Source organism: Dendrobates tinctorius, unplaced genomic scaffold (genome assembly GCF_039654945.1).
Source record: "Dendrobates tinctorius isolate UK_male_01 unplaced genomic scaffold, ASM3965494v1 ptg000191l, whole genome shotgun sequence".
Classification (NCBI taxonomy): domain Eukaryota; kingdom Metazoa; phylum Chordata; class Amphibia; order Anura; family Dendrobatidae; genus Dendrobates; species Dendrobates tinctorius.
The window spans coordinates 16,742,431-16,754,552 of NW_027361858.1; the positions used below are offsets into that span (position 1 = coordinate 16,742,431).

The 12,122-nt window shown below is 44.8% G+C and overlaps 1 protein-coding gene across 1 annotated transcript; it reads right to left on the reverse strand.

Annotated features, from left to right (window-relative positions):
* Positions 1 to 8,847: 8,847 nt before the first annotated feature.
* On the reverse strand, positions 8,848 to 9,159 carry LOC141055734 (histone H4-like). Its single transcript, XM_073552424.1, has one exon. The coding sequence runs from the start codon at positions 9,157 to 9,159 to the stop codon at positions 8,848 to 8,850; it is 312 nt and encodes a 103-aa protein (XP_073408525.1).
* Positions 9,160 to 12,122: the final 2,963 nt, after the last annotated feature.

Below are 12,122 nucleotides of genomic sequence, written 5' to 3' on the forward strand. Positions count from 1 at the left end.
CCACACACTTCCCCTTCCCTGCACAGAGTGCCCTAACTTACCTCCTCCCGACCACAGAGAGCAGCTCCTCAGCAGTCAGGTTCAGAGGTCTCCCTGCTGGCCTGGAGTGGGAAATGTGTTGTGTGTTGGTTTAACTGCTAGAGAGATCTTTTGTTGCTCCCAAGCTTGACAACACACTCCCTAGGAGGAAGGCAATGCCACAGTGGTGACCGTACTCTTGGGGACACCACAAGTGCACTGAGGCCCAGCCACTGCTGGATGATGTTGCTGGTACATTGACCCAGACCGCTACATTCCCCTCGCACTTTACACAGCCAGAATCTGACCCAGAGGAAACTCAGGTTCCCCTTCCCGCATACTATACCACCTTACACAGTGACAAAGAGGAAGGTGCAGATGAAAGTGCAGGTTCCTTGAGCAGGTGGGGGGGCATACTCATGGGCGATGGCACTGGCACAGGGCACCGTATAGTACGCAAAAGTGTCTCTGCCGGTGGGAGGGCCTAAACAGCCAAGTGCAGTGAGATGGAAGATGGAGACGACAAGGAGTTCAGAGTAGTGCAGGGATTCCCTAGCAAGGAGACTTATGTAATTGTTTTCAATGTTGGGACAGCAATTTTTGGGGAGCACTATACTCTGGTGAATGATATATAGGGCCCACCATACACTGGAGCATTCCAAAGGTGGACATCAGACACTGGAGCAGCATTTACAGGGCCCATTATACACTAGAGCAGTAGAAATGGGGCCCATTATATATGGAGCATTATTTGGGCCCATAAGACAGTGGAGCTTCATCCATTGGGACCAAAATATACTGTAGCATTATGTGGAGCTCATCATATACGGTTTGAAACATTATATGGGAATAATGATTCCGTATGGAGAAATATATGGGCCTCATTACTCTGTATAGCGCACTAAGCGCTGGCCATAATACTGTATGGAGTTATATACTGTCCGTTTTTGGAGGTATTGGAGAATTTAAAATGGATATCAGTCATGAGATGTAAGAAGTGAAGTATTTTTCATTGTACTATACTGCTATTTCTCTGCCGTATCGGAGCATCATGAGTTGTGGTATGTGTTAAAGGGGTGCTCTTTGGCCCTGGGCCCACGAAAACCTGGAGCCAGCCCTCCCCCCCACAACTGTAGCCAAATAACCCCCATTTTTCAGTGCGTACCAAGTATTATGAAGTTAATTAAGTTTGACAAGCTTCAGTAACAAGAATTTATGCTTTTGGCATACAAATGGGCACTGTTGGTGTGTTTCCTGTCCTCCTCTCACTGCCGACTTTAATTCTCCATTGACTTACATTGGGTTTCGTGTTTCAAGACGACCCCGACTTTTCCCTATAGTCGGCCGATTTTGCTCGACCCGACTTTTGGAAAAGTCGGGTTTCATGAAACGAAACTCGACCCTAAAAAACCAAAAGTCGCTCAACACTACTGTCCGCTTTTCAAATAGTTTTGTATATCTGCTGTTTGATTACAGTCAAAACTAGAGAGAGACAGTGTGTCAGTCCATATAAAAAAAATGGAGATTGACAATTTTCCATACACACACTGTATAGAGCTGTCCGATTCTCAAACAGTATTGTATATCTGCCGTTCGCATTACAATCACATCTACACAAAGTCACCGTGTGTTTGTGTGACACTCTGTAAATACATATACGGATATTGTTAGTTACACAAAAAACGTATACAGCTGTACACTTCTGATACCGTTCCGTATATCTGCTTGTTGGATTACGGTCAAATACATACTGTGAGAGTGTCTGTGACTAACAAAATACTGTATATACGTAGATTTAATTTTTTTAATACACCTTACACAGGTGGACGCTCCTCATACAGTACCATCTCTCTGCTGGTATTTTTGGTACATTTTCCCAAACATGAGGAAATATGGTGGAAGAGGCCATGGACGTGGGCAGGGGGGCGCAGCTGGTACTAATAGTGGTGGTGCATCTGCTGGTTCTGGCAAAAGCACAATAGCAGCTAAGGCAGGAGGTGTTGAGCCTGCATCATCGTCTGGCCCAAGAAGGCCTGTAAGGTTACCTTTTCTTGGAGTACAAAAACCGCTTTTAAAGCCGGAGCATCAGGAACAGGTTTTGGCGTACATTGCTGAAACAGCCACCAGCTCTATTGCCTCCTCTTCTGGACGTTCGAAACCTGCAAGCACGGAGTCGTCAGTGCAGGGTTCTGGTCAGGAAAAACACCTTTCCTTGTGTCCTCCACCCCCACCAAAAGTTATGGATGCGGCAGCCCACACTTCAGATTACTCTGTGGAGATCTTTTCACATATCATGCCTGGGTTATCCAGTCAAATCCAGAATTCCCCAGTCCAAGATGAATCTGACATGGAGTGCACTGATGCACAGCCACTGCTAGGTGATTCTGCTGGTACATTGACCCATGGCACTACATTGCCCTCGCAGTCTATTGAGCCAGACTCTCTCCCTGATGAAACTCAGGTACCCCTTCCCGCATACTATACCACCTTACACGGTGACAAAGAGGAAGGTGCAGATGAAAGTGCAGGTTCCTTGAGCAGGTAGGGGGGTAAAGAGGAAGGTGCAGATGACTTTGAAGAGGAGGTGATGGATGACCCAGTTCTTGACCCGGATTGGCATCCATTGGGGGAGGAGGGTGGCGCTGGTAATAGTTCAGATAAGGAGAAAGATCTGCCGCAGGCATTGACATCTCAGAAGTGGTTATCTGACAGGCCGTAGCTGTCCAAAAACGTGGACCAAAAACTAAAAGAGTTGCAGGACAGCTTGGCCAGGCGGTCTCCTTAGCACAGCGTGCAAGGCCAGAAAATGTATACCATAGTAGGAAGAGTGCAGTGTGGCACTTCTTTGTCCAAAATCCTACTGATGAGTCAAAGGTTACCTGTAAGAAGTGCGGAAGGACCTTTAGCCAAGGTAAACAACTCAGAAATTTGAATACCAGTTGCATGCTTAGACATTTAATCAACATCACTTGCATGTGTGGACGGACTACAAAACCTCAGGTAGCACATGTGCACCTGCTCCGACTGAAGGTAGACACCAACGCTCCATCGCTTCCCTCAATGTAAGACCACTGCCACCGTTAAGCACACCACTAGCACTAAATGTGGAGGTGTCGTCACAAGGCCAAAGCACTCAGGGAATCACAATGGTTTTGCAACACAACACTGAATCTAGGCCATCACCACCAATACCATCACCAACCCCCTCTCACTCTGTCTGGTCCACCGCTACTTCCCCCATATGCAGCTCTCCAGTCCAGCTCACCCTACCAGACACTCTGAGTAGGACAAGAAAGTACTCATCCTCTCATCCGCGTACACTGTGTTTGAACGCCTACATTGCCAAACTAATCTCATTAGAGATGATGCCCTACCGTATGGTTGAAAGCAAAGCTTTCCACGAGCTCATGGCCTAAGCTGTCCCACGCTATGACCTACTCAGTCGGCACTTCTTTTCTCAAAAAGCCATCCCTGCCCTCCACCGGCATGTGAAAGACTGCATTGTCAATGCACTAAAACAGTCAGTGAGTGGAAAGGTGCTCCTCACAACAGATGCATGGACCAGTAGGCATGGCCAGGGCCATTATGTGTCCATCACTGTGCACTGGGTTAATGTGGTAGATGCAGACTCCACAGGGGACAGCGGTCATGGAACAGTGCTGCCTAGCCCACGGTATAGGAAACAGTTGGCTGTAGGCTTTTGACCCTCCTCCTCCATCAGCGAAAGCTCGCCCAAAGAGTGCAGTCACATGAGCACTCCATCCGCAGCTGGCAGTGTTGCACACGAGGTGTCCCACTATCGAACAGCTAGTGGTAAGCGTCAGCAGGCTGTGTTAAAGATTATGTGTTTGGGCGACAACAGACACACCGCGAAGGTACTGGCCGACTACTTGCAGTGACAAACTGAGTCATGGCTAGGCAGTCTACATCTTGAGGTAGGCAAGGTAGTTAGTGATAACGGCCGTAATTTTGTGGCAGCCATAGCCCGTGCAAAACTCACACACATACCTTGCCTGGCTCCCACTTTGAACCTGGTGGTGTAGTGCTTCCTAAATAATTTTCTGGAGTTAACATCCCTGCTACATAAGGTGCGAAGACTGTGCTCGCACATCCATCGCTCAAACATCCACTCCACTCGTATGCAGAAGGTGCAGCGATTGCTCTACCTCCCCAAAAACAGCCTAATCATAGGTGGAACTCCAACACACAAATGGTTGAGAGGCTGTGCGAACAGAGGCAGGCTGTAATGCATTTGTGGGAGGATACACGGGCTGGCAGTTTGAGGGAAGACATGGAATTATCGAGTGTGCAGTGGTATAAGCTGAAAGACCTCTGTAAAGTCCTTCAGTGTTTTGAGGAATGCACACGGCTGGTAAGCACAGATGACACCATCATAAGCATGAGCATCCCACTTATGCGTCTGCTCATGCAAAGTTTGACGCACATTAAGGATCAGGCGTCTGCAGCGGAGGAGGAGGAGGAGGGAAGTCTTGATGACAGTCAGCCATTGTCTGGTCAGGGAACTGTCCTGGACGAGGTGGAGGAAGAAGAGGAAGAGGAGGAGGAGGATGAGGGGGATGATTATTTTGGGCAGGAGGATGCTTCTCAGGGGGCAAGAGAAAATGTTGGCGTTCCAAGGTCAGGTACAGTGTTTGTGCGTGACTGTAGGGATGTGGATTTGCCAGAAAGTGCTCCTCCACCCAGCAGTGGCAGTGCAGCATTGACGCCTGAAACATTGGCCCACATATGTGATTATGCCTTGCGGATCCTAAAAAGGGACCCCCACATTTCCAAAATAATGAGGAATGATGACTACTGGCTGGCCAGCATCCTCGATCCACGCTACAAAGGCAAATCACACAATATCATGCCACAGGAGAACCTAGAGATAATATTGGCTAACAAACAAGTATCTCTGGTAAACCGTTTGTTTGAGGCTTTCCCAGCACACAGCAGCGGTGCTGGTTCTCCCACGAGCCGCAGTGGGCACAATGGAAGAGGTGTTCGTGATGCACACAGCCGAAGTGGCGTTGGAAACAAGGGTTTAATGAGCATGTTGTCGAATGACTTCTCAAGTACCGCTCACACAACTGCTAATATTGCATCGATTAAAAGTGACAGGAGACAGCAGTTGTCAACTATGGTTACAAACTACTTCTCCTCCCATATCGATGTTCTCCCGCGCAGGTCATTCCCCTTTGACTATTGGGCCTCTAAACTGGACACCTGGCCTGAATTGGCACAATATGCCTTATAGGAGCTCGCTTGCCCTGCTGCTAGTGTGTTATCTGAAAGAGTCTTCAGTGCTGCTGGATCAATCCTGACAGAAAAATGGACCCGTCTGTCGACCCAAAATGTTGATAATCTAACCTTCATTAAAATGAACCATGCATGGGTTTCAAAGGATTTTGTCCCACCTTCCCCTGATGACACATAGGTTGCCAGAAAACTGCCTCGCTTTTGTCCTCCTCTTCCTCGGACTTGCCCAATTCCGCCCTTTGCAGCAGCTGAATGTCAAGCCAACACACTAACATATGCCATTTTTTAAACCTCCCTAAGTGGGCTGCCCACCCACCCCCCAAAGGCTGGGGTCAACACCTGGTGCACCCGAGCAAGTGCCGTTGCTCTGAACAGGTGGATAGGCCCACTGATGGCCGACGACACTGGCACAGGGCCCCTCATAGTACAATACAGTGTCTCTGACAGTGGGGGGGCCGACTCGCTGTCAGACACACCAGCATAATATGAGGAGCCCTATGCCAGTACCGTCGACCACGAGTGTGCCCCCCCTGCTTGGTCATGGCCACAGCACTTGCAAGTTGCAATACTTACCTCTCCCTGCTCCACCGCTGTGTAGTCTGGGCAGTTAAATCCTTCACAGGGATGGCCACTAGAAATTTGATGTATTAATCGATGATGGTTAAGATGTAGCTATGGCCTGTCCTGCTGGCCTCTACCTTCAGATGATCAATAGCTACCATTTGTAATGGACATCAACTTACAAGCGGATGCAGTGGTGCTTTATGATCACCGTTCACAGTTGTGATAGTCACAGACGTGTGACATTCCTGCCACCATTTTTCAATGTCTCCTCTCATGCCAATCCAATAGATTCGCCTACGGCCTGTGGCTTCTGTTTTTTGCACTCCAAAATGACCAGACTCATCACGATAGGCAGTGAGGACCATATCTACATCTCTCCCTGTGATCACAATTTGATGGAGACGAGTAACGGTGATGTGATCCACGCTACTGTGATAAAGCAATCCTTTCTTCACAAAGAACGGTTTTCACTGTCTCCACAGACACAGTAATTGAGGGTCTGCATCGCCTCTGAAACTTCTACCGGGAGGTTTTCCCGCGATGAGTAATTCCCAAATTTCTGCTAACACTCGACTTTCCATCTGTACTTGTATCCATGTAGTTTCCATTAGCGGAGAGTCTGGACTGGCTTATTGAGATTGAAATATATACGAAGATTTAAAAGTACCATTACACTGTATACTGTTGTACGCTTTGAGTACCTTTCCCTTTTTCTACTTTTTAAATTCTGGTGTAATACATAGTGAGCCTGTGAGTGTCTGTGTCTGACTCCGGAAGTATAGACGGAAATTAACAATTACCCCTAGACTGGATACACCTGGTATGTGCTGATACAGTGCCTTTGTTCAAAATTTTGTGTTACAGTATCATCCATAGTGAGTGAGCGTGCATGGTTTACGCCTTCTATATATACGGTGAATCAGAGATACCAATTTTTACCCTATACTCGATACAGTTTGTATCTTGTTATACAGTACCTTTGTTCGACATTTAGTATTACGGTCAAATCCATACTGAGTGACCGTCTGAGAGTGACTACGGGACTATGTATATGGAGATTTCAATTGTACCCTATAATATATATCAGAAACATTTTTGGGCCAATATACCATGACGGCACCAAAAATCATGAAGCGATCCAGTATGAGAATAAAATATCAAATTTTATTGAAAATACCTTAAAAATACTATAAAATTACAAAAATACCCAGCAGGAGGCGCTCAAAACATTCATGCCATTGGTTATTAGAGTCACACAGGCAAATGTGAATCCTTGCACATAAGTAATTATAAATAATTTCCAATTTTATAATCTCTATAAATGTAGGGAATATTCACACCACAGTTTAAAAAAATATATTGAATATAAATCAGGCCCGATATATGTAACTTAATTAAATAAACTCAGTGTCAAAATAACTAAATATATCATGGCTGAAAAAAATACAAAAATACAGTGTAGTACTAGAAACCCACATTAAATTGCACCTGAATGGTCGTGGCCTGATCTGATACATGCTGCAGGTTAAAATAAAAAGCCTCAATATAAGCAAGATTGAATAGTATCACAGCTGAAAAAGTGCTAGAGGATTGCTGCATAAAGCCTCAAAGGTTTAACATTAAGATCCAAAAATACTGTGTGGAAATAATATGTGACAACACTACAGGCAACTCACTCTGAATGCAATAGAAACCCACATTAAATTGCACCTGAATGATGGTCACCCAGTCTGATATATACTGCAGGTAAAAATAACCTCAATGTCAGCACAATTGAATAATATCACGGCTGAGAAAGTACTAGGTGATTGCTGCATAAATCCACAAAGGTTTTACATAAAGGGAAAAAAAGGTAATACCTATGAAAACGCTGATGCCAGGTCTCTGGTGAGTGTGAATGACGCGACCTCCTTCACCCCAACACTTGTTTCGTTCTAGCTTCTTCCGAGGGCAAAACACGGAGGTTTCAATTGTACCCTATAATATACAGTATATACATGTCTTCTGCCGTGGAATTACCTTTCACATGTGAGGGTGCAGTGTGACGTCACCTCACAGTGCATCCGCCAGCCGCTCAGCCACAACCCCATCCGCCACATCAGGACAAGGAAGCAGCCGCAGTGAACAAAGCAGGACGTGTCTCCAGGGAAACGCACAACACTGCGAGATAACGTCACTGGCCGCCTAGCCACACCTCCGTCCGACATGTCAGGACAGAGTGACCGCATCAGCTAACCTAGTGAACACATCCACCACAGTGCCTGCCAGGAGAAATATGAGGGGTAAAGGGGCCACATGCCCCAGAAAAAAATATATATATACCAAGTGAAGTTATATTTAAATGACATCAATATTCTGATATGCAGAGAAGTGTAATTAACAGCACTAAGTGAATATAAGTGTCTATATATATATATATATATATATATATATATATACACAGTCATATGTTAAAGTTTGGGCACCCCTATTAATGTTAATCTTTTTTCTTTATAACAGTTTTGGTTTTTGCAACAGCTATTTCAGTTTCATATATCTAATAACTGATGGACTCAGTTATATTTCTGGATTCAAATGAGGTTTATAGTACTAACACAAAATGTGCAATCTGCATTTAAACAAAATTTGACCAGTGCAATAGTATGAGCACCCTTATCATTTTCTTGATTTGAACACTCCTAACTACTTTTTACTGACTTCCTGAAGCACTAAATTGGTTTTGTAACCTCATTGAGCTTTGAACGTCATAGCCAGGTGTATCAAATCATGATAAAAGGTATTTAAGGTGGCCACTTGCAAGTAGTTCTTGTATTTGATTCTTCTATGAAGAGTGGCATCATGGGCTCCTCAAAACAACTCTCAAATGATCTGAAAACAAAGATTATTCAACATAGCTTTTCAGGGGAAGGATACAAAAAGTTGTCTCAGAGATTTAACCTGTCAGTTTCCACTGTGAGGAACATAGTAAGTGAGTGAGCTGGGGGGTGAGGATGGAGCGGAGACGCATTAACCTCCGAAGCCGTAGAGAGTGCGGCCCTGGCGCTTGAGCGCGTACACCACGTCCATGGCGGTGACGGTCTTCCTCTTGGCGTGCTCGGTGTAGGTGACAGCGTCACGAATCACGTTCTCCAGGAAGACTTTCAGGACACCGCGAGTCTCCTCATAGATGAGGCCGGAGATGCGCTTGACGCCTCCCCTGCGAGCCAGACGGCGGATGGCAGGCTTGGTGATGCCCTGGATGTTATCACGGAGCACCTTCCTGTGCCGCTTGGCACCGCCCTTCCCGAGTCCTTCCCCTCCTTTACCGCGACCAGACATCTTCCCGTAGTCAGTAGCAGAACACTAAGAACATAGTAAGGAAATGGAAGAACACAGGTACAGTTCTTGTTAAGCCCAGAAGTGGCAGACCAAGAAAAATATCAGAAGGGCAGAGAAGAAGAATGGTGAGAACAGTCAAGGACAATCCACAGACCACCTCCAAAGACCTGCAGCATCATCTTGCTACAGATGGTGTCACAATCGGTCAACAATACAGCGCACTTTGCACAAGGAGAAGCTGTATGGGAGAGTGATGCGAAAGAAGCCGTTTCTGCAAGCACGCCACAAACAGAGTCGCCTGAGGTATGCAAAAGCACATTTGGACAAGCCAGTTACATTTTGGAAGAAGGTCCTGTGGACTGATGAAACAAAGATTGAGTTGTTTGGTCATACAAAAAGGCGTTATGCATGGAGGCTTAAAAACACAGCATTCCAAGAAAAACACTTGCTACCCACAGTAAAATTTGGTGGAGGTTCCATCATGCTTTGGGGCTGTGTGGCCAATGCCGGCACCGGGAATCTTGTTAAAGTTGAGGGTCGTATGGATTCTACTCAGTATCAGCAGATTCTTGACAATAATGTGCAAGAATCAGTGACGAAGTTGAAGTTACGCAGGGGATGGATTCTTCAGCAAGACAATGATCCAAAACACCGCTCCAAATCTACTAAGGCATTCATGCAGAGGAACAATTACAATGTTCTGGAATGGCCATCCCAGTCCCCAGACGTGAATATCATTGAACATCTGTGGGATGATTTGAAGCGGGCTATCCATGCTCGGCGACCATCAAACTTAACTGAACTGGAATTGTTTTGTAAACAGGAATGGTCACATATACCTTCATCCAGGATCCAGGAACTCATTAATAGCTACAGGACGCGACTAGAGGCTGTTATTTTTGCAAAAGGAGGATCTACGAAATATTAATGTCACTTTTATGTTGAGGTGCCCATACTTTTGCACCGGTCAAATTTTGTTTAAATGCAGGTTGCACATTTTCTGTTAGTACAATAAACCTCAATTGAATCCAGAAATATAACTGAGTTGATCAGTTATTAGATATATGAAACTGAAATAGCTGTTGCAAAAAACAAAATTGTTTTAAAGAAAAAAGGTTAATATTAATAGGGGTGCCCAAACTTTAACATATGACTGTATATATATAAAGAAATCACATACTAAAATTCAGTGTGAATATTAATATTCAATATTATAGAATATACAGGTAGAAAAATTATAATCAGTATTCCATTATATAGGTGCTCATTAAAATGAACCAATAGGTAAACATAAATATAAATTGTGCTATTTCATAATGGCTAGACCATATATTACTAGAGTTGAGCGATACCGTCCGATACTTCAAAGTATCGTATCGGATGGTATCGGCCGATCTTTAAAAAAAGTATCGGTATCGCCGATTCCGATACCGGAAGTCCCATTCAAGTCTATGGGACTTCCGGTATCGGAATAAGAAAAACCCTTTCCTGCCCTTGTACAGCCTCTCTGGGGTCTGTACGGGCCTTTCGGGGGGCTGTGCCGGCCTGCCAGGGGGTCTGTGCAGGCTCCGGTGGTCTGTGCCGGCCTGCCGGTGGTCTGTGCAGGCTCCGGGGGGCTGTGCCGGCCTGCCGGGGGGCTGTGCCGGCCTGCCGGTGGACTGTGCAGGCTCCGGGGGGCTGTGCCGGCCTGCCGGGGGGCTGTGCCGGCCTGCCGGTGGTCTGTGCAGGCTCCGGGGGTCTGTGCAGGCATCGTCCGATGGGACTACAAGTCCCATCGGGCGATGCCTGCTACCATGACAGTGATTGACACATTAGCCAATGATGGGACAGTAGTAGTCCCATCATCCGGCTAATGTGTTAAATGTAAAAAAAAAAAAAAAAAAAAAAAAAATTACATGCTACATACATACAACATGCATACTACATACATGCTACATTCATACTACATACTACATACATGCTACATTCATACTACATAAATACTACATGCAACATACATACTACATATATACTACATGCATGCTACATACATACTGCATGCTACATACATACCACATATATACTACATACATACTACATGCATGCTACATGCATGCTACATGCTACATACATAACACATATATACTACATGCATGCTACATACATACTACATGCTACATACTACATATATACTACATGCATGCTACATACATACTACATGCTACATACATACTACATATATACTACATGCATGCTACATACATACTACATGCTACATACTACATGCATGCTACATACATACTACATATATACTACATGCATGCTACATACATACTACATGCTACATACATACTACATATATACTACATGCATGCTACATACATACTACATGCTACATACATACTACATATATACTACATGCATGCTACATACATACTGCATGCTACATACATACCACATATATACTACATACATACTACATGCATGCTACATGCATGCTACATGCTACATACATAACACATATATACTACATGCATGCTACATACATACTACATGCTACATACTACATACATACTACATGCATGCTACATACATACTACATGCATGCTACATACATACTACATACATACTACATGCATACCACATATATACTACATACATACAATACATTCATACAATACATACATAGACATACAGTACATATAACATAGAGTAACATACTTACCAATACTTGTCACATTGTTCCCCGAAGCCATTGTCTTTTCCGGGATAAATATTAACATAACAAACCACAAAAATACTCACCCACGATCCGAAGCAGTCCACGAGTGTGTCCCACGACGATCTTGGGTAGAGAACTGCAGCATCAGCTGATGCTGCCGTTCTCTACGGGCTGCAGGAATCCAATGACGGAAGGTAGGTATCCTTCCGCACTGTATTCCTCCGCCACTTAAAAAAAAAAAAGTCCCTAGTCTCACTTTATG

What these genes read in the sequence shown, in the direction of transcription:
- LOC141055734 (XM_073552424.1), bottom strand. Translation starts at nt 9,159, where the DNA reads ATGTCTGGTCGCGGTAAAGGAGGGGAAGGACTCGGGAAGGGCGGTGCC.